General features: G+C 31.8%; 3 protein-coding genes and 1 long non-coding RNA gene across 4 annotated transcripts; 1 reads left to right on the top strand and 3 right to left on the bottom strand.

Moving 5' to 3' along the window:
* Window positions 1-595: 595 nt before the first annotated feature.
* Window positions 596-2394, bottom strand: LOC143584521 (BOI-related E3 ubiquitin-protein ligase 1-like). Its single transcript, XM_077066554.1, has 3 exons — window positions 2279-2394; window positions 2041-2152; window positions 596-1440 (listed from the first exon to the last, which is right to left on the bottom strand). Exons 1-3 carry the CDS (start codon window positions 2387-2389, stop codon window positions 602-604), a joined length of 1062 nt encoding a protein of 353 aa, XP_076922669.1. The 5' UTR covers window positions 2390-2394; the 3' UTR covers window positions 596-601.
* Window positions 2395-9863: 7469 nt separating this feature from the next.
* LOC143584525 (uncharacterized) lies at window positions 9864-13800 on the top strand. The gene is made up of 9 exons (XM_077066556.1): window positions 9864-10284; window positions 10653-11010; window positions 11967-12000; window positions 12112-12300; window positions 12373-12462; window positions 12552-12617; window positions 12697-12788; window positions 13334-13381; window positions 13479-13800. The coding sequence occupies exons 1-9, from the start codon at window positions 10230-10232 to the stop codon at window positions 13594-13596; spliced, it is 1050 nt and encodes a 349-aa protein (XP_076922671.1). The 5' UTR covers window positions 9864-10229; the 3' UTR covers window positions 13597-13800.
* A 1307-nt stretch (window positions 13801-15107) lies between these two features.
* On the bottom strand, window positions 15108-19531 carry LOC143584511 (uncharacterized). Its single transcript, XM_077066546.1, has 10 exons — window positions 19470-19531; window positions 18613-18814; window positions 18169-18525; window positions 17925-18069; window positions 17705-17847; window positions 17426-17595; window positions 17083-17349; window positions 16950-17005; window positions 16649-16860; window positions 15108-16406 (listed from the first exon to the last, which is right to left on the bottom strand). The coding sequence occupies exons 4-10, from the start codon at window positions 18026-18028 to the stop codon at window positions 15232-15234; spliced, it is 2127 nt and encodes a 708-aa protein (XP_076922661.1). The 5' UTR covers window positions 18029-18069; window positions 18169-18525; window positions 18613-18814; window positions 19470-19531; the 3' UTR covers window positions 15108-15231.
* Window positions 19532-19561: 30 nt separating this feature from the next.
* LOC143584520 (uncharacterized) lies at window positions 19562-21266 on the bottom strand. Its single transcript, XR_013144375.1, has 3 exons — window positions 20857-21266; window positions 19700-19835; window positions 19562-19606 (listed from the first exon to the last, which is right to left on the bottom strand). It is a non-coding gene; the product is annotated as an uncharacterized LOC143584520 (long non-coding RNA).
* Between the last annotated feature and the right edge of the window lie 1645 nt (window positions 21267-22911).

Raw genomic sequence — 22911 nt, 5'->3', positions numbered from 1 at the left:
GAAAGCATTTGTCGACTGCAATAATATTGAAGCACTACATATACAAACCAACCTGCTTGTTGTAGATATTGAACTTAATATTGCAAAGGTACAACGTTTCGACTTTGACTAATTTGTTGACTTACTGTTCTCAAGTAAAATTACTAATCATTTACTGACTTACTATTCTGAATTTGATAGTAATCAGATGCTGCATTGTATTATTATTTTAATATCTCATAAAGCTGGTAATCTAAAACTTTCTGGTAAGATAGTTGTCCCCACATCTTATTGAGCAGTTCATGCCAAATTTAGACCACCTTCATTTTTGCTTCAGGGATATTTTTTGCTTAAAACTTTAGCTAAAAACTATTCACATTTGGTAGGATTTTTTTGTCAAATTGGTAAAGCAAGTCTGTTACATTTGCTTTAAAACATAGCCTTGTGACATAAATAATCATTTTCCTTAAAATATAAGTTTTGAAATATTGCTCAAAGTATCCTAAAACATCATAAACAATTTAAAAAACATATAACACTTCATTTCGAATAACCAAGATTTCATTTTTTATGCATAATCACTCGAAAAACACTCGAACAAAACACATCAAGACCGCTTATTTCAAGACATGAAAACATGTACACTTTCGGTTCTCATTGTCTGACAAACAGGACACATTTCGACCAACACGTCACAGTCTTTACACAAACACAAGTGCCTACAAGGCAGTAACAAAACACAAACTTCCTTAACATTGCAGGCTTTGCAGTTTAACGAGCTTTTAGAAACCGTTTGATTTGGAATGGCGTTTGTATAAGAAGCAGCGTCATCCACCTCACTATCTCCATACCCTTCTTTCTGTTGCACGGGCATTTGTGCAATAACTTGTTGAAGATTGTTCTTGAGCGAGTTCACTACCGACTCGTTGTATTTTGCTCGGTAATGCCAAGATTGAGCTTCCATTGCAACTTGCTTTATTTTCAAACTTAATTCCATGTTTCGTCGGTTCATGTTAAATATCTCAACGTCTTTCTCGTTTAACTTCTTCATTACTTCTTTCTCCAACGCGTTTAACAACAAAGCCGTATGCTTTTGATTCAATTCTCGTATACCCTTAACCAAATTCTCTTCTTGAACTTTAACATAATGATCAATGACTTCTCTTTGGCGGTCCATTTCAAGTTTGATGGGATACAAAGCTTTTAAGTTTTCATTAACAGATGTGACGGATGAGTTGCGTTCGTCTTCTTCATAAGATAGTTTTAAACCGGTAGATACATGATTCAGATTCATGTTGTTTCTTGTAACCTCATCTTGATAAAAGTTGTTTAAGGATATGTGAAGCTTTTGTTGTGTGTTCATGGGTCCTGGCTCACGAGCCCTCTTGACGGGTCGATTAGTAGCCATTGCAGGATCGTTTCCCACAAAGTTTATGTTGTCAATTGTACAACCACCTGGAACTGCATCAAACAAAGTCGAGTTGAGTTAACACAAATAAGCGGGGATGTAAACAAACTGAACGTTCGACGGGAAATTCATTATTTAATATATGAACGAACATGAACAAAAAATTTTGTTCGATTAACTAAATGAACGGACACGAAACATAGGCCATGCTCGTTCAATTATGTTCGTGAACGCTTGATAATATGTTCGTTTACGTCCGTTATGTTTATTAATGTTTATGTTTGTTCATTAAAGGTTTTTAATACTTTTTAATGATTTTTCTAATGTTATCATATAGATTGAAGCAAATTTAATAACCATAAAACAAAAATATATACAAGTATTGTGTGATTAATTTATATTTAAACTTAACATATGAATATTAATGTTAAAAAAAACACCAACAAAAGTTGGTAGCCAGCAAAATCAAATAAAACATTGTTTGTATTCATTCCTTTCTTTGTGTTTCTGAACCGTTCACAAACAAATTCATTTCCTTAATGAACAAACACAAACAACAAAGTAATTTCATTCGTTTAGCTGTTCGTGAACCGTTTGTTTGTCAATAAAACCTTAACGAACGATAATCTTGACAATGATAATATAGAACTTACATTTACCAAATAACTGAAGCTGAGGCAATGCAGTCACATCATATTGCGCCCGGTGCTCCTCCGGGAAGGCCGGATACCCCGATGGCCATTTGTAACACCACCAAACATGATACTGTTTCCAAATCACACCACAATATTACACAATATCAATAACAACTCATAAAAATATTATTTCTATATGAACAAAACCTTATTTATGAAGCATTAATAAAAGGGTAGAAAATATTAATAATAATACCTTTGGAATGAAAGAGGAATAAAAGGAGTGGTTGAAGAAGATGAGGATGAATAATATGTTGGTTTGTTGGTGTAAAAAAGAAAGAACTTGTTGAAGAATTCTTTGATCCATTGTTATTGTTGAGGCAGCTTTGTTTTCGTATTCCACCACTTAATAATAATATTTTGTTGTTTTCTTGTTAGCGACGTGCATGCGTCGGATGATTGTTTTGACTTTTCTTATTTCATCTTTTTCGTTGCTTTCTCCTTGGTTTTTATCGCACATCTCCAACTAACTTTTCCTTCTTTATATTTTTAGTTATTTTTTGCTTTGTTTTCGGACTATTTAAATATAAACTTGTTATATTAATTAACTCTTTGAATAACCTTAAAAGGTTGTTCATTGTGGTCTAACTAGGAGGCGTCATTTGGGCATGTTAGTTAAGGGGGTTCAAAGTCAGATATCATTTAGATATTCGAAATTCGAATATTCGGAATTTTTGGATAGTGGATTTCAATACCTGAATTCAATTTTGGATACAGAAGTTCGGATATCTGTCAGATAGTGAATCGGATATCCAAAAACTTGGAAAAAATAATAATTATAAAAAATTAAAGAACTACTTTTAAAAATATTACGGATATCCGAAATATCCAAAAAAAAATTATCCGAAGTATCCAAAAATTATCCGAAATATACTAATAATATTATTATTTAATAATTAAAAAATATTTCGTATAGTTCGGATATTTGATTAATCAAAAAATTGTCAAAATCATTATCCGATAATTATTCGAATTTTCAGATAATTCTAATGCGGATTCAAATTTTTTGAATACCACTAATGTTAACACCTGGCATACGTTGTGTCTAAGAGCAAGACGCTAACATGTTGATGCCATGTGTTGCACATCTACTGGTTGTTTGCTAATAGCAAATGACTTGTGTCCTAGTTGCATCAAGTTGTGGGGAAACAGAAACGTGTCGCTCTTTATGAGTTTGAGGGTTTAGAATTAGAATTAGAGTGTAAATGTTGTTTATGAGTAGAATTAGAAACTAAATACGTGGTGGGTTAAATGCAATCGTTTTCTTACAAGTTACTAATCGAACTAGATGGAATTCAGTCCATTAAATCTACAAAACAATTAGGTGATCTTTTTAAAGTACTATTGTAGGTTAATCTACTATTGATTAATAAAGATCAAGGGTCAAGATAAGTTTTCTCGTTTTCTAAGGGTTTTACCAAGAACCCCTCTCTATATATAAATCGGCTTGGTAAAACAAATATTTATAACCAAAACCAAACGGCTAGTTTAAATCATAAAATTAGTTCAACAAAATCTAGTTAGTTTGCTTATCTAATTTATCTCCTCATGGGTAATCAAAACTTCAATTACACCTTAATCTAAGAGAAATATAAAAAATGATATTGGTTGTTTACAAGTAAGAAATATGGATAAGATGAATGACACTTGTTGGGAAGCAAGCAAAGGTTTGGCCCAATATGACCCTAGTATTGTGGTCACTCGTGGGTGTCACGTTTACGTTTACTCATTGCTTACCACACGTCATTCCCGACTCGGGCCCACTTTACTCTTCCAAATAATATCGACATTTACACCTCCACATGTTGATCATAAACCTTAGACCTCGTATTTTCAATATTTTATTCCACATAACAACAATAAAAAGAAAAAAGTAACCGTAATTATAAAACTATGTGTTGTGGGCTAACTAGAGGCCTATAGTTAAAGCATCACATCAATAACACATAGGTATAGGTGCTACACATTAACGGACAAAGGAAAATTGACGAGCCCGACTAGGCTCTGGCTCGACTTGTTTCGAGTCGAGCTCCTTTTCGAAAGCTCGAGCTTGGCTTGTAACAGTGGCGGATCTAGAAAAAAATTTCAGGGGTAACCTATCTTTTTTTGTTTTTATCGCGCATTCATACAAGGCCAATTTAAAAACTCCCAAGGCCTGTACGAGTGAAACAACGGGCCCTTATTTTTTTATTTTCTGAATTTTTAAATGGGTTTAACGCTGATGACTCTGGTTGTTTATAATATGATATTTGACCCAACTCGTTTTAAATAAAATTTACGTTGAAACATAGACCAGATTGTTTTAAAAAAAACTTATATTGAAACGTATATAAAAATATGTACGTCGTAACAATATATAACAAAATATAGATGCCACTATAATTTAAAGTTATAAAAGAATAACAAAACAATGTGTCAATTATGGCTAAAACAACATTTTTAACAAAAGTAGTATAATATATCTATATCTTTATTTATGTTCGTTACACTGTGAATTTTTTTTTACTGAATTAAGAATATAGTATAAATGCAACAAAAAAAAAGAATATAATATCAATAAAACAATAAAGTAAAAGTATTAAAGTAAGTAAGGTTTAACTTAAAAATAACAAGTGTATAAATACATAATAGAAATCCAAATTTCTCTACTATCAATTAAAAATATTTTATATTCTTAATTCAATAAAAAACACAAACTGGACATGAAAGGAAAAAAGTTATAGTGCTTATTACATTTCATCTTTAACTTGGGAAACTTAAAAAACTCAAGAAAAGTACAAAACCAAACTCATCATATTCTACCTTTCTATCTTCTTTCTACCTGCAACTATACATATAGCCGGAAAAAAATTCCGATGAAGCGTTCTCACTTTCACTCTTTATGCAATGTTTGTTCAAAGGTAACCTAATTTTCTCTTATTCGTATCATGATACAGAAAACGGTAAAAAGTAAATAAATTTTGCACTACGCAACAAAAGTTGAGGGGTAACCCAGGTTACCCTTGGATATACGGTAAGTCCGCCACTGGCTTGTAAACTATTTTTCTAAGCTCAAGCTTGGCTCTTTTATGTTGTTTATTATTAAAATAATTTATTTATTTATATATGTTTTACTTATTTATTTATATAGTTAGAAAAACCTTAAATGAGACTAAGCTCGGCTGAAGCTTGCATGGTACCTTAAACGAGCCAAAGCACGGCTCGAGCTCGGCCGCGTGGTGTGAAATTGATACATATAAGTCCAAAAAACGTCAAACTTAGAAATATACAAGGCTCAACGAGCCTAAACGAGCTTCCTATACTTCTCAAGCTCGATAACTAAACGGGCTTTATTTAAGGCTCGGGCTCATCTCGACATCGAAAGAGCTCAACTTGTTTCGAGTTTTTTTATCGATTCAAGCTCTCAAGTGGTTTACGAGTAGATCGGCTCATTTACACCCAATGAATATTTTGAGGATTTTCTCATAAAACATATGTTATTTATGAGTGGGTGGCTAAACATGTAAATGTTGTTTAGTTGGATTGTTACATAACAAGAATGACCGAAACACCCTTAACTTAATTCTTTCTGTCTGTACCTTAATATATATATATATTTTTTGTATATTATCATTTATCACTATGAACTTTATCATATAGGTACTTTTGAAAACAACGACAAACATTCCCAATTTAAATCATTGATTGTTAACGATAAAATCTATTAAATATATCCCATCATAATCTTATAAATCTTATAAAAATACTATAAACTATGAAATATGTTCAGTTTAACGAGTCATGACAAACAGCCTCATATAGTCATATGTATTACTTGTTGGGCTGAAATAGCCCAGCCCAAAATATAGATTCAAATTCTCTTAACAAATGCATGTATTCAGTTTATTTCGATTTAGATTTTATATAATTAACCAGAACAAACTCATAGACACCCAACTGATATACATTTAACACTCGTTTTAAAAAAATTATATTGATAAGATGCTTCCAAATTACACGATAGACGATTTTTTATACGTTGGTTGGGTTAAGTGACTGTTAACCAAAACTAATAATATTTTGACTAATTAGGTTGGTTTGATTAGCAATTAATGTAGTTTTTTTTCTTAATCATTGACATTCAACTTTTAATGCATGTTATCATCTGTTTAACGTCAAGTATGGTACAATGCACAAAACATATGAACTGATTACCTACTCGTTTGTCCTTGTTACAACATAAACTTGATCGATTATTTAGGATTAACCCATGTGACCATGTGTGTTGTTTCATTCATTTACTCCACTTTTAGGAATTTAGGTCCTTGTTTTTCATTTATGTTATAGCTTTACCCTCATATATACCACAAACGTTGGTTTTTTCATTTATGTCGGACTACTTTAAGATTACCCTAGTATTAATCATTCGGTTTGTGAAACAATTGTGTCATTTGCATAGCTATCCCATCTTCGATTACTGCCATGGCACCATTCACTGTGAAACTCGAAGGTATGTATGTATACTCTTTTTTTAGAATGAATATGGAAATTTTGATTGCAAACTAAGTAATAATGAGTTGGATGAACACGCAAACAAGTTATATCGTTATATGGGTTTCATGATGTTTCACGATCTTATGATGTGGCTATGATTCGCTTTTCACTAAATTATAAAACCGAAAAGCTTATTGTTACAAGCTACACATGGTAAATTTTCCATCATGTGGCAAGGAATAAAAAGTTTGTTACATTAAATTTGTAAACTTCATAACTAGCATGTTAAATTCTTATAAATCTAGTAACAACTAAAGCAAAGATTATTTAACAAATATAAAATATTTTAAGATATTGTCTTTTCTTGTTGAAATATATATATGAATGAAAAAAAGTGAGTAGCAACTAGAGAATAGAGAAGGAAATACTTTGCCTGTTTATAGTACTATAGGAATATTACTTTATTTATATAAATGTTTTGAGCAAATTTTGTGCATAAAATCTTGATACAATCCCATAATTTGAGCAAATTTTATGCTTAATAATCTTTAGACTCGAGGCAAGGATATATTTTTTCGTTTGGATCTATTTAAATCATAATATACACACTACTATATGAGGTTGGATTTTTTTAAAAGAAAACCATTTTTATAAAAACATAGGAAGATATATTGTCGATATGTGTGAGTTTTATGAGCTAGGAGTATTTGTATGCATTATGTAAATAGGGTTTAGGTTGGCTAATATTTGAACTTGGGCCGCAAGTAACTTGGTCTGCAAGTAATTAGAAATAAAAACTTGTAGCACAAGACAAAGGTGGTAAGTATATATAACAAGAAGTTGGTTATATTTTCTTACAATTTGTATCATTGTCTAACGAGTTTAGGGTATAATAAAGTAAGTTATAATTTAATATTGTAATCAAGTTTTTGAGTTACTTTTCTTGGTTATAGTAAAGTGTTTGGGAGTTATCCAATTAATGTGTTAATATTTTACCAATTCGGGACTTGAGCTCACACACTATCTAATGAGTAACCAAAACCCACTACAAACTTGGACGCACATATGCACCTTGTAAATGAGCTAGATACGCCTTTTGAAAATGTCAAATTAAAAAGAAAAAAATTAATTCTAGTCGTATTATATACTAAATTTAAAGAGAATAAGGTCAAGTTAAATTTAAAATTAAATTACAATATAATATATAAAAGTAATTTGAGTTTAAAAAAACGGGTGCAATTAACTAGATTTTAAAGGAAGTCAACAAAAGAGAGGAGTTCTTATTTTACGACTTAATCCATGAGTAACTTCCAACTATTTTTAAACTTATCATCGTGCTAGTATATTAAGCATTAAACTAATTTGAAAAATGACCCGACTGATAAATACTCCCTTCGTCCCGGTCAAAGTGTCTTAGTTTGAAAAACACAAAGTTTAAGGTAGATTAAATTATTGTTTTATTTGCTTACCAAATGACAATAATGCCCTTGAAAATTGGATTAATCAATATTGTTTATTAATGTTAGTTGTGTTTGTTTAAGGGTAAACTTGAAAATTGACTAATAAATTTTGAAAGTGGACATTTATAATGAGATAAAATAAAAAAGGAAATGTGGACATTTTTAATGAAACGGAGAAAGTATATCTTTTACATAGATAGATTGTTTATTATCAAGACATTAAGGTATTAAAAATATGTAACAAGAAAGTGTGAAAAGCATACCCGTGATATTGTCTAGGAAATTTTATCTACGCGTTAACAATCTTGTTTCACAAGTAAAGCTGTTTTGTTTTTTTTTCTTCTCTCCACCTTAACAATTACACGGCTAAGTTTTTATAAAAAAACATGAGAAATTTACATGAAAAAAATCATGTATGTTTGAAATATAAAAGGTGAGGCAAAAGTAGTTTAAATAGGAAATTAAAGTTATGATTGGAAAAAGTACAATTTATAGGTAAACGATGATAACATTTCATATCAAAATATCATAAACGTAAATGGTTAAACAAGTTAAGTTCGAATTTTACGCAAATTTATGTAAGTGTTTTGATAAAATGAAGTGGACTACTATTGAAATAATCAGTGTCACTAGATACGGTTATCAACTAATAATGAACCAACCATAAATGTATCGGTTATTATGAGTTAAGTAGATAAAGCTGATGAAAATATATGAAAGACCACTGATTAGGCATTCTACCGATTATGGGCGAACAATTAAACCATTAGTCATGGGTTTGATTTTATAGAAAGGCTCCAACTTATATTAGGAGACGTAAAATCATAGCATCGCATAATTGCAACAACAAATGGGAACTCTCAAAAACGCCTTAACATAAATACTTGCATTGATTATCCCTCTGATTGCCAAAAATGCCCCTTAAAACGTTCGTTTTCCTTTCTTCTCCAAACTCACATAATCTGTTTAGGGCTAACATAATGCATCGTTGTTAAAGTAAATCGCAATACAATAAGTGTTTATTGATTTTGAAAGCATATTTGTTTTAACAACAAACACACCCGTCTAGTTATACTCCAAAATAATACCACTGTTTACACATCTTATTATTACTAAATTTAGGGAGAAGATTGTACCGTTTCAATGCGGTACCAAAGAAACACCGATACAAAAAATGAGTAAACCATAAAACCAAATACCATGTCGATTTATTTGATTCACTACCCATCAGTGTTGATACCAGTGAAAATATCAAAACTGAATGGTACCAATGCCAAAACATAAAAAACAAAAACCAGTACTAATGGTTTTCAGTTGGTATCGCTTCAATGTAGTACTGATATGGTAGCGGTATGGTACCTATATTCGGCAAAAGATGCTCATTTCTTATTAGGCTACAAGAACTTTTTGGTGTTTGAAAGTATATTATGTTTAATTATGACATTAATTGTGAACTTATATTACAAGATTAGGAAAATAAAATTTAATTTTCTATAACGTCTTAAATTTTTTTAACAAAAATGGTTGATAGTTATTATTAGTGACTTACTAGAAACAGTCTTTTTCTTCTCATCCAAAATTATGGACTAGTGTAGAAAATAAATTTATGATCTTTACTCATTGCAAATTATTGATGTTTATTAAACTTAACTTAAGTATTTTATAATAAAGATTATAGACTAATCACTAAATGTATAAATTATTAACTATCAAAACATTCTTTAGATATTGGGCCTCCACCTGGAAAAAACTCAAATGACAAACACCCTCTGTAAAAAGAATAATATAATTGCATGGAAGAAAGCATATATTTTTATTGAGATTGTGACATAAGACCACACACAAAACATAGCTCTCTGTTCCCCAAAATCTTCTCATGTAAAACACCTTAAAAGCACAAAGCTTATACTCCAAGCACAACTTCATATTATTAATATTTTTTTCAATTTTTATTTTTTATAAATCTTAAAGATAGTAGTAGTACCTTACACTTTTTCTAATCTATATAAATACAAAAAATTATCTTAACCATTACCAAAGAAGCAAAGTATCTCTTGTGTTCTTGCATACCTCCTGTGAGTATCTCAACTTTCCTTTGCTTGCAATTAACAACTTCAAATCTTTTCATCTTCTTTCAATAGTCTTCTCATATTTAATGATTTTTAATCTATATCTTTTATGCAAATTCAAATCTAAAGTTTGGAATCTTTACTTATGCTAGCTTCATGGTTTCATCCATTAATGTATCAAGCACAATATGCATGGGCAGGTGTTCTTTTTGTCTTTCTTGTAACCCTTGCATTGCTTGCTATATATGATATATATACATATATATACATCACATGATCATCATCTTCTTTCATGAACACAATCTTTGCTAAAGTTTTAATCTTTCCCATAATAATTCACAAAAAAAATTTAATCTTTATTTCTTTTTCTTGAAACACTTGCATTGCTTGCTATATGATATATTCATATGTATAATATATATATATATATCACATGATCAATTGATCATCATCTTCTTTCATGAACACAATCTTTGCTAAAGTTTTAATCTTTCCCATAAATAATTCATAAATCTTCAAAAAAAAAAATCAATATTTTTTTTTGTCACAAAGATGGATTTTTTGACAGGAGGGTCAAAGCACACGTGGCAGCCTATCATGGGTCCAGATACAACAACTTCAAGTTACTGGTTAAACTGGAGAGTGTTGTTATGTTCTGTATGGGTGTTATTAGCAATGGGCATAGCTTCATATCTTATAACAAAATATGAAGGTGCAGGCTCGAATCGAAAATCAAGAAACCGCGAAAACGATGAAGATGATTATGGTGGAGTGTTGTATGATGATGAAATTTGGATGCCATGTTTGAAAGGAATACATCCAGCTTGGTTGATGAGTTATAGAATATTTGCTTTTTTTGTGCTCTTGGTTCTTATTATTCTTAATGCAATTGTTGATGGAGGTGGTATATTTTACTATTACACACAGTAAGTTTTTATCTTGAATTTAACCTTGATTTTAAAGAATTTTTTTAACAATATGTTGCATATATTTTAAAAACATCACAATTAGCTTAAATTCACCTTTTTAAATCCTAAATTTGTTGTTTGTTTAAACTTGATAGCTTTTTGAAAGTTATATAGCAGAATGGCTTTATTCTGATTCTTCAATGTCATGCATTTTTATTTATAAATCTGTGGTTTTTAAATTTTAACATTATGATCACACAGAAATAAAAAATGGTGTTAATTTGGGTGATTTTTTTAAAAACCCTATATTGTTATTATTAAGTTATTATGTATTTAAATTTGAGAGCTTTTTGAAAGTTACATATATAGCAGAATGGCTTTATTAATTCTGATTCTTCAATGGCATGCATTTTTTTCCTTTAAATCTGTGGTTTTTAATTTTAACATTATGATCACACAGAAATCAAAAAATGGTGTTAATTTGGGTGATTTTTTTTTAAATCCTAAATTGTTATTATTAATTTATTATTTACTTAAATTTGATAGCTTTTTGAAAGTTACATACCAAGAATGGCTTTATTCTGATTCTTCAATGGCATGCATTTTTTTTAAATCTATGGTTTTTAAAATTTAATATTATGATCACACAGAAATCAAAAAATGGTATTAATTTGGGTATTTTTTTTAATACTAAATTGTTTTCTTAATTTATTATTTACTTAAATTTGATAGCCTTTTGAAAGTTACATACTTTATTCTGATTCTTCATTGTCATGCATTTTTTTAAAAATCTATGGTTTTAATTTTAACATTATAATCACACAGAATCAAGAAATGGTGTTAATTTGGGTTTTTTTTTAAAAAAAAATTTATGGGTTCATTTGGTGTACAAAAACATGTAAAATTATGCAACTGGTTAATCATATAACTTATGATTCTAAAAGATGTGTTTTTTTGGATGGTTATTATTACAGGTGGACTTTTACACTGATTACTATATATTTTGGGGTATGTTACACACACTTTTTCTTTATCTTTCTTTATTAAAGCTGCAATTTTTTATTTTTTTTTTATTTTCAGTTTCTTGATTTTATGTTCTTGGTGTCTTTCTTTAAACAGGTTGGATCTTTATTGTCAATATATGGATGCTACAAGTACCACGACAAAGCTGGTGGTGGCAGAAGTGACAAGTTAGATGAAGAACAAGCTGAAATTACCAATATGCCCAATGCGGGTAAATACGTGGGCCCTACGGATACTCGACAAGTCGCGGGCTTTTGGGGCTATGTTTTTCAAATCATGTTTCAGGTAAAATACCAAAAGCAGTAATAATAAGGTTACCGAAAAAGTCAACATTCATGACAATGTTTTGTTTTTCAGATGCAAGCCGGCGCAGTTGTGCTAACCGACTGTGTTTTCTGGTTTATCATAGTTCCGTTTCTCGCCATTAGAGATTATAATTTGAATTTTGTAAGTGCAGCATACCCTTTGTTCGATTCGAATAAATATATGTATCATTTAAGTAATTTTATATGATTATTGGATGTTATATTGTGCAGTTGATTATAAATATGCACTCTATCAATGTTGTGTTTTTAATTGGTGACACTGCCTTAAATAGCTTGGTAAGTTGTTTTTCGTATTTTTAACAAAACCGAAACTTTTTATTTCCGATTATGACCCTTACATATATGAAATTTGCAGCGGTTCCCATGGTTTCGAATCGCATACTTTGGCCTATGGACGTGTGTTTTCGTCGTCTTCCAATGGGTCGTTCACGCATGCATAGCACTTTGGTAAATTATCAGTCTTTCATATCTTTTAGAGTAAACTGCGGTTTTCGTCCCTGTGATTTGTCCAAATCTGCGGTTTTAGTCCAATAGTTTTAAATTTGCGATTTTCATCATTGTGGTTTCATTTCACTTGCAATTAAACCTAATCCCACTAACGTCGTTAAAACCATCAGCGTGCCCATCACATGAGGGGCAGTTTTGTCCTTTTTTTTCCCAAATACACTTATCCCCTCACTTGAGGGCTTCCAGAATTAGGGTTGGAGTTTATTTATGGAGAAAAAGGACAAAACTGCCCCTCACGTGAGGGGCACGCTGATGGATTTAACGAACATACTTAACGAGGTTAGTGGAGTCGAGCTTAATTGCAAGTGAAACGAAACCACAGAGACGAAAATCGCAAATTAAAACTATTTGACTAAAATCACATATTTAGACAAACCACAGGGACGAAAACCGCAGTTTACTCTATCTTTTAATTACTTATGATATAAATAGTTACAATAAACCTTAACTAATGTATCTCCTAACATTGATAATAATCTTAACAGGTGGCCATATCCTTTTCTTGATCTCTCATATCCATTATCTCCATTATGGTATGTTTTCTTACAAGAACACACAGTCTAGGTGTTATGTGTGTTTTCATCGAAAAATTGCTTCTAAAATCTAAACATTTGACATGTATGTTTGCAGGTACTTATCGGTGGGAATGTTGCACGTACCATGTTACGGAATTTTTGTTTTAGTTATAAAACTGAAGCATTTTCTCTTGTCAAAATGGTTCCCGGAGTCTAACCGATATGTTCTTTAAATCGCAAAAAAAAAAATTTTACATAGATTTTTCTTGCTAAAAGAGGAAAGTATTCTTTATAAAGAGAAGCCTGGTGGCAAACATAGAGGCGAACCAAACACTTGCGATTTTCTTGTGAGACTGATATATATGTTAGAATGTTAATAGCATTCCTAGAAACTTTGGATATAAATGTGTGATGTAATTATATGTTGTATACAAGCTTATAGTGTTATAAAATGTATGTTTTCTTATTGTTATTATTTTGTTATACCAAGTACCTTATGCTTTAATATATACCAACATACTTCTGTTAATAGAAATTTAATGTTACAAGTTAAAGTGGCATGTACATAAACACATGCAAAAAGTTAACTAAAAACACCATGACTCACTTTTTGATGAATTTCATTTGTAAAAAACATGGGTTGTTCTTAGGACCATGGTCAAAAAAGATTGATGCAGAATTGGTAACTTTACACTTTTCAGATGCATCTATTTCTGAGCCATGAACCCATTCAAATAGTTCAAGAACACTTACCAATTCAGAGCCTTTGAAAGCATACATTTCAAGTTAGCCATCATTGTTTTATAAGTTGATTTGCTATAAAAAAAAAGTTTGATAGATAACTATTTTATATAAAAGCAGTTTATTTTATAAAGTTTAAAAACTTTCCTAAAAACTCCCCACCATACGTAGTTGATGTCTCTATTGGTTGCACTGCTAGATGTGCACTAGCACAAATAGTCTTCCATTTCACCATGTTATCTTAGTGTATGTATCTATCATAAGATAATTGATTATAATTGGAAACAAGCTAGCTTTGAATTGGGATTAAAAGGGAAATCATGCGTGTTAAAGTTACGTTTAGCCTAACCCTTATCTAAATACAGTTATGTGATTATGCGCTAGGGGTGTGCAAGAAACCGAAAAAACTGACCCGGAACCACAAAACTAAAAAATCCAAACCGAAAAAACCAATCCGAAACAAAAACCGACGGTTTGGTTTTATGTTTTTGTAAAAACCACACTAACGGTTCGGTTTTGGTTTTGCATGTAAAAAAAAACCGAAAAAACCGAGCCGGACCGAATTCCTAATTAATTTTTTTTATATTTTATATTAAGTAATTTGTAAGAATTTAATAAATATGTAACTCCAATATTTTTAATTAAATGTATATAGTCTATTATTTTACAATTAACATAATTATTTCTACCTAAATTCATTATTTTTTGCCAAATGTTTTTTCGGCCTAAAATTTTCAAGCTCAAATGGCAAAACCGAAAAAACCGAAACCGAACCAAAATCAAAACAAAAACCGAAAAACCGAAACCGACGGTTTCAAAAAACTCCATTAATCGAAGTTTTGGTTTCCGGTTTGGTTTTAGTCAAAAACTGCACCGAACCGCAACACACACCCCTATTATGCGCACAAATGGATGTTAAAATCTTGGAATAGGTAAGGTTTTGTTAAATTGGATTCCAAAACTAATAAACTTCTAAATTTGGAATAACATATCCCAATCTAAAATCTTAATACTTGTTGCATATCTTCATATATGTTAATTAGCATTTAGCAACCAATTTTCATCATTAATCATATTTACAAGCTAACTTTAATCATCAAACCTTATATTAATAACCATGCACAAAATCACTTATTATTTGACCCAAAAAGAGCTTCAAAATCCTTATACATTGCTTTCGGTTTCGACTTGGAATCCATCGACGTCGCCTGCGAAGAACTCCCACTTCTCTTCTCACCCCAAAACCCGCTCCATTTCGTCTGACTACTCGACGGGTCAGTTGGAGTCCCACCGCTTTCTCTACTAAAACTAGACTTAGCCAAATCTCTCAACTGCTTCATCCACGGTCGCTCTACACTCGAGCTAGTAAACCTCCTAGCCAGTACTACCGATGGTGACGTGGCGTCACATGTCCTTCCCTTTAATGGGAACCGGCTTTCAATGTTTTTCATTAACTTAATGGGGACAAAAAGCAAAAGTATCCCCCATGATGCTATTTTTAACCCCATGCATATAGACTTATTATCCGGATCAAGCTGCTTAATCTGGCATATCAAAGAGTTCCACTCGTTCAAGATTTGCGCAACGAATGCAAGTAAAAACAAACAAAGCATCGCGATCCCGAACTTGGTTTGTTCATGGGTAGAAAAATTTTTCCTCAAAAGAACCAAACATATCGCAAAAATCGCAACTTGACTAGAAACCGATATTATCTCAACCAACTGAACCTTTTTCTTGATAAATGGTTTCTTGAGGACCATGAAAAAAAGTTGAAATGAAGTAACACATAGTAATATTTTCGTGGGCGTTTCAGAATACGCGTTTCTTGAATATATACCAACCAAGATTCCTAAAGTAACCCTTTTTATCGATTCGAGGAAAATGTAGTATATTCTTAAGATCCCAAACACCCTTTGGACAAAGGGTGCTTCTGCATCTTCGTTTTCATCGTCTGACGCGATGATACTGCTTCTGGACGGGTTGAAATCCAACCCGCCAGCAATTTGTGAGAGCATGTATTTAGGTGGGCCTCTTAGGTCCTCGAAAAGTGGGCCTAATATTGTTAGCCATTTGGCATTTGAGGTGTTGATCCAGGTCCATTGGCCTCGTTTTCCCGGGCCTAAAGTTACCTTGACAAGTGCTTGATACCAATGCATTTTGTGATCTTCATGATGGATTTCTTTGTATTGAAGTAGCTTACCGAGTGAGATTCCGATAGATAAGAACATAAATAATGCTAGTATTAGAAAAAACACTATTCCGAGTATTAAAGTACCAACTGCGATACTTGAAGCAGATCCATCTGAAAAAAAGTCAAAAACGAACGTAAATTTTTGACTTTTGCGGTCAAAGTTTGACTATTCGTCGAGTTGAAAAACAGTATGGAATCCAATGTTTTGAGAAAGTATAAGAGATTATGTGAACAGTATAAAAAGCATAAACATGTTTAAAAAATTAAAATTTTAAGATAGTAAGAAATTTCAAGTAAATTTTGGATTTTAAAGGTAAAAGGTTTGACCTTGAAAGTCAAAAGTAAATATTTACCTTTGAGTAGAGACGCTGCAGCTGCAGAAACACATGGAACTGCAAGAATTACCAGAAAGATTTCAAATCTTGGAAAAATAACTGAGACGTAAGTGTTTTCTTTCTCTTTTTTCTTTCGGAGTTTCAATATTATGAGGAACAAGACATGCAGAATAATCAAGCCGCCACTCATAACCGCCAGCCAAAACATGCTGCGTTTAAAATCCGTCCACCTAAATAATATTCCAAGTTCAATACTTGTAACCAACTTAATAGAGCATGCCAAAACATGTGAGTGGTCAAAGTGACGGGTCAAACTTACCCGTGTGAATCATTTGAGTCTGCAATATATTCTGCCTCTGGCACAATATTTTGGCTCTGCGTGTACAACCCGCCATTAGAAACGTTGCGAAAAATAAAATAACTAACAATGTTGGGAAATAAAACCAACTAACCTCAAAAAATGATTTATACTCCATTGCAGTGAGTGGCAATCCATAAAGTGAGTCTGGACTCGTGGCTTTTATTCGAGGTCTGGTGATTCTAGAACCGTATGAATGTGGATTCATAGGCCAAACGGGCTTCACGTAACCACATTCCCACGGGAGTTTGAAATACGGAATACTCCATCTTAAACCCTTAACAAACTCACTATACTCGATCGGTAAAGGAACCGCTAACCATCCGGATAATGCAAAGATTTGAATGTGGCATACAATGCGCTAGTTTCACGAACCAAATAAACAAGTTTGCTTCTTCTTTATAAAAGTGTACACTAGTTTAAAAAACACAACTTACAAATAGAATCCTCGCTGGACTCGTAGTTAATAATGGCGACGGGCTTGCAAATGCTCCGTAGTTTTGGAGGGAAGCGGTGGAAACGGTGAGCAGGGTTGCAACGACGGCGGTCAACACGAATGCAGCCGTTGCAGTGCTAGAAAGCGCCAAAGATGCAGCCGGTACAGAATCTGCATTATATAGTTGATTAATAATATATAAAATATCTTACGGGGTTTTCATTATGCTACTTATATAAGTGTGTAACTGGTTTAGCAAGATTCAATAATGAAATCATACAGTGAAAAAACCGTAAGACATTCGATGCTAGATTCTTGTTTCCAGCAACATCTGTAGTAACATTCTCAGGAACGAGAACTATCACCCATTCTTCGAACGGTAAAATCTCAACTTTGTAGATACTCTTCCTTATTTCACGAAAACTGCACAAAATCATGTAACAGAATTTTAAAAAAAATATATTTTTTAAAAAACACATATTCAAAGAAGAAACACTCACCCTTGCATACGTCCACCAGAAACCGATAAATGAGACATATTAAATCCGAAAACCGGCTTCACAAACTTTATCGTCACCGGGATACGCTCCTCTTGTGTCTTCATATGGTTCGTCGTGCTTAATCTCACATCAGGCCGTTGAGAATCTGTTAAATCCCATATTAATCCGTTAAAAGTTAAAACAAGTTAAATGCTTTAAGCTTTTAACTTTAAAGTTAAAGCTACTATGTTTTAAATAAATATACCAAATAGGAATGTGACAGGTGCAACTGGTGAAACCGGGGTGCCTTGTCTGCTTACAAGTGATCCTGAATCGAGCTCAGTGGTGACGATGGCAATATCATTAATATCTTTAAACTGAAACCCGAATCTTCGGTTTCCAAGGCTTTCGTTATAGCTAGTGGTTGAAACAAGTGATCCTTGACTAACTTTGAGTGATTTCAAGATTTCAGTTGATGTGTTGACTATAGGCTCGGTAAAATATAGATACAGTTTCAAGTTCTTGTGTTTGTTAGTCACTTGAACCGATCGAGTATTGTTATCGAGTTGAAGTAGCTGCTCGGGTATATGAGTCCTCAGGTCAACATTTACATTTCTTCTATCTGTAAAACCGGACAGGAAATTAGTACAGTTGACTTTTTAAGTCAAACTACTTGTTTGACCTTAAGGAAATAACTAATAAGTCTTACCAAAATGAACCAAGAAACTTGAACCCGTGGTTCGTGTAAACTGATTCCCGGCAGCATCTCTACACGTATATTTTTCGGTTACTAACACTGCTCGTCCGTAATCAACGTTTGTAGACAAATTGACCGAAAAAGAATATTTTAGATTCGGCTTTATGGTTTTTAGACTGTTTGGAATAACTTGGCCTTGACCGTAAACAAGAAGCTGCAAGTAAAAAAAAAGATACTTTATTCACTTAGATCAAAATGTATAACATATAGATACAAAATCATAGGGTAAAGTTAAAAATACAAAGGGAGACAAAAATGAGAAGTGTGAGAAGGATTTACGACCACACAAAAAACCCTTAAAAATAAATTCAAAAAAAATAGTAACTCAAAATATAAATAAAAAACGAAAAAAAATAAAAAACTAAAATGTTTCCGCCATCATTCCCGTTAAAAAAAAATACAAAAAAATAAAAAAAAATTGACGAAAAGACACAATGCCAAGATCAAAGACACAATGACGAAAATGAACAAAAGACACAATTATAACTAAAAAAAGACACAATAGATCGCAAAATATAACACAATGCCAAACAAAATATTGCACATTGTTGAGTAATACAACACCATATAAATAAAAAAAGACACAAACAATGACGAAAATAAACACAAAACACAATGATAAACAAAAAGACAAAACGACTTTTTTCACCTACCATTGTGTTTTTTTTTTGTGAGAATGAGAAAGACGGTCGAAACATTTTTATGTTTTTACTTTTTTCGTTTTTTATTAAATTTTGAGTTATGATTATTTTATTATTTTTTTTTGTGGCTACAAATCTTTCTCACCCACAAATCATATACCTACTTACGCTGCAGTCATTTGCAGATAAACATCCAAAACCGCCACCACCACTGCAGGGTTCACTAAATGATATGTGCGCAGAAACGCTTGAAGTGTTTGTTAAGGACGTCGATGCTGTCACATATGCTGTCGGGGGAACCGTGTCTGCAGGGATAACGAGTATATTTTCGTTAAAGTTATGTTCATGATTTAAAGCTACCTAAATTAAACTAATATCATGGAGGAGAGTAGAGTAACCAATGGTCCAGTTATAGGTAGTGCAGTTAGTCAGATTAGACTCGTTGCTGCAAACTTTAAACGTATGGTTCCCGTCTTGCAATCTAGTGTAAGAAATCTCTCCAGATGTACAGTTTGATGGCATTTGATCATCCAGCTGAATGCAAGCAAAAGAGTATATTCTGATTAAAGAAACACTTTAAAAATAATCTTATTATCATAATAAATAAGTAACTCAGGTTGTCACATGTCAACTTCTGATGAAGCCCAGCTTTTTGTTTCCATCTCTCTCTCCTATTAAGCAACTTTTTTTTATTAAAGTATAATAAGTTTAAATAATTAAATAATTAAAAATCTAAAATTTATTCTAATATTTTATTAAAACTTACTAAATCATAAGATTTCCATTATATCTTATCTTAAATTATATTTTTTCAATTTCTAAATCTTCATTGTTTCGTATTTCGCCGACAGCTAACGACATCCAACATATAAATCTTCATAGAAACTGCTGGTTTACAGTAAGTTGAATTTATTCAACCCGTGTAATACATATGTTTCTAACCTAGTAACATAATATATTTTGCAAGCACAAACCAAGTTCTTTAGAATCAATTACACCTTCAACTACAAGCCTAAAACCAAGTTTTGACTTTTATGGTCAAACAGGCTCCGCCAGAATCCAAATTTACACATATTTGGTCAACTGCTGAATTGCATGTTTCCCAACAAGATATAAAACACATCTCAAAATTATAAACGGCCCAATTCCCAATATATTCAAGAACACCATTGCATGGATTACAACTTTTTATTTTTTTTACTAATATAAGTCTTGCTTTACCATTAAATTCAAAAATGATTACAATAAAGTGGCAGGTAAAGGGCAACAAGTTGCACCGCAACCCCCTTTTAAATAGCAAAGTCAATCCTACTAAAAACGAAGCTTTTGAATAGCAAAGCCAAGATTTGTAATTCTAGAGGCTTTACACTAAAATACTAGTTTTCCTGAATTGGGTCATAATCTTTTTGGCTAAATTTAATCTTAAAAATAACTTGCATGCAAATTTCATAACAAAAAGCTCAAATCTTGAAAAAAAATCAAATTTTTCACATCAAGTTTCAATCTTTTTTCATATTTCAAGAAACATAAAACAGTATATATAGTAGGTACAAACCTTGCAGCTGAAGGTACAACTGGTGCAAGAAAAGTCAGCATTATTACCAAGTTGAAAACCAAATGTAGGTGAGTCAAGATTTGATATGGGTTCAGGTTTCTTGGTTAACTTAACATAAAGGTGTGAGCTTTCACTGTTAACTTGCATACACAAGTATCCAACAATGAGTATGCAAGTAACCCATGAGTGTTTGGTGAATAACATTTTGAGTAGAGCAGCCATTAGAGAGTAGTGTGAGGTCATGAGTGCATGGCTGTGGACAGATTAGAGATGAAAGAATAATAAAAGTTTGGGATTTTTATTTATTATATTTATTTATTTATTATTATTATTTTTGGGATTGAATGGTTTTGTGGATGAGAAAGCTAAGTTAAACTGTCACTCTGACCACAACTGTGAGTGTGTGAGTGAGTGTGTAACAGGACTTATATGATTTGGCCATTAATCACACTATTAAACAAAAATAATGACTTCCGGTGGCGGAGCCATGAATTTTTTCATGTTCAGAACTTTTTGGTGTTCGATTTTTTTCGACATCAAAGTTTTCGGGCCCGGATGGGTCGGGTCCATCATTCGGCCAAATAAATAAAACACAATATCACAACCATAACAAAATTATTTTATCAACATTTAAATAAAATACAAAATTATATTATATAAAAAAAAAGTTTACGTATTATAATTGTTCCATACGCGTTTTCATGTATTGAAAACGAATCATAATATCTTCGGTCGCGACTATCAGAAAGACATAAACAACTCATTTTCAATATAGCAAATGCAAGCATCATTCGTATAACAGCTACGCATCTGATTAGTTCAAATAATTTTTTTTAAAATGATGATAGAGGATATCAAAAGTAGTACATTCTCATAGATTAAAAAAATAAGGACATACTAACTGAAGAAAATAACATCGCTGTCTCTCTTTTTGAAATTCAAGTTTTTTTTAAGAGAATAGTGAATACTTAAGATTGGAACTAATTTGATGATGAAACCAATAGGTGTACAAATGTCATTTAATTTGGATTTTAGGACATGATAAACCACTCAGGATTTCTATTAAATGTTTTGTGGTACATATGTTGGATGAGTAGACAAAACAGAAGACATGTAACATGCTAATACAGTTAGACAAATACAGTTAGACAGCAAATTGTAGCAAGAGACACTATTATTGTTAATTTTTTTAATAAACTATATATTTCATCAAATTTTAATATTGGGGTTCTTTTACAAATAGGTAAATTTGTTAATGATTATATACTGAATGAATTTTTATTCTTAAAGTTTTAAAAGTGTAGAGATTAATAAATATAATTAGTGACAATAACATGTTTAAAATTGACATTGAAATTGAAATTTTAATTTCCACTTTTACACCCTTTTTGTGGTATTTTTTCAAATGTTTCTGCTTGACAACATCCTTGATGGAATCTTTATCTCTTGTGGACCGACCGGGGGGGGGGGGGGGGGGGGGGTTGTCGATGCAAGACACCAAGAGAAGTGATAATGTTTATGAGGCCAAAACAGAAACATCAAACCATCATACTCAAACCTATTGCACACTGACAAGTTGCAAAAATGACAAACAATGTATCAAAGACCCTACATCATTTACATTTACGGATGAGTAGTGGTAACTTCTATTTATTTATATGTACCCTCACTGCCTACAACTCTATTTGTATTTCTTTAAATATTTTTGTTATTTTTCATAAATCTATGAACTTATAACCTTGCAAAGAGGTAGTTTTTTTACATGATCATATGACATTAAAGTCAGTTCATGTTTACTAGTTCTTCTAAATAACAAATAACAAAGAGACTTTATAAATACTTCCAAAACCAATGGTCCCATGTATATATTATCACAAAACATTAGCCTATAACCACAAAAAATCAAAACCTTAGCCTCATTCAAATCCAATAATAAAACCTCAAAAATTTCTCCACCCTATCTATCATTTTCATCAAGATATTTCCTTTTTCATCATGTTTATCAATTTATCCCGAAGACGAAAATCTTGCTTAACCGAAAACAAGTGAATTTTT

Source organism: Bidens hawaiensis, unplaced genomic scaffold, assembly GCF_021521415.1.
Source record: "Bidens hawaiensis isolate Kalapana, Puna unplaced genomic scaffold, B.hawaiensis_p1.1 tig00033153_1, whole genome shotgun sequence".
Taxonomy (NCBI): Eukaryota; Viridiplantae; Streptophyta; class Magnoliopsida; order Asterales; family Asteraceae; genus Bidens; species Bidens hawaiensis.
The sequence above is the reverse complement of the archived record's forward strand: the minus strand, read 5'-3'. Positions and strand labels throughout refer to the sequence as shown.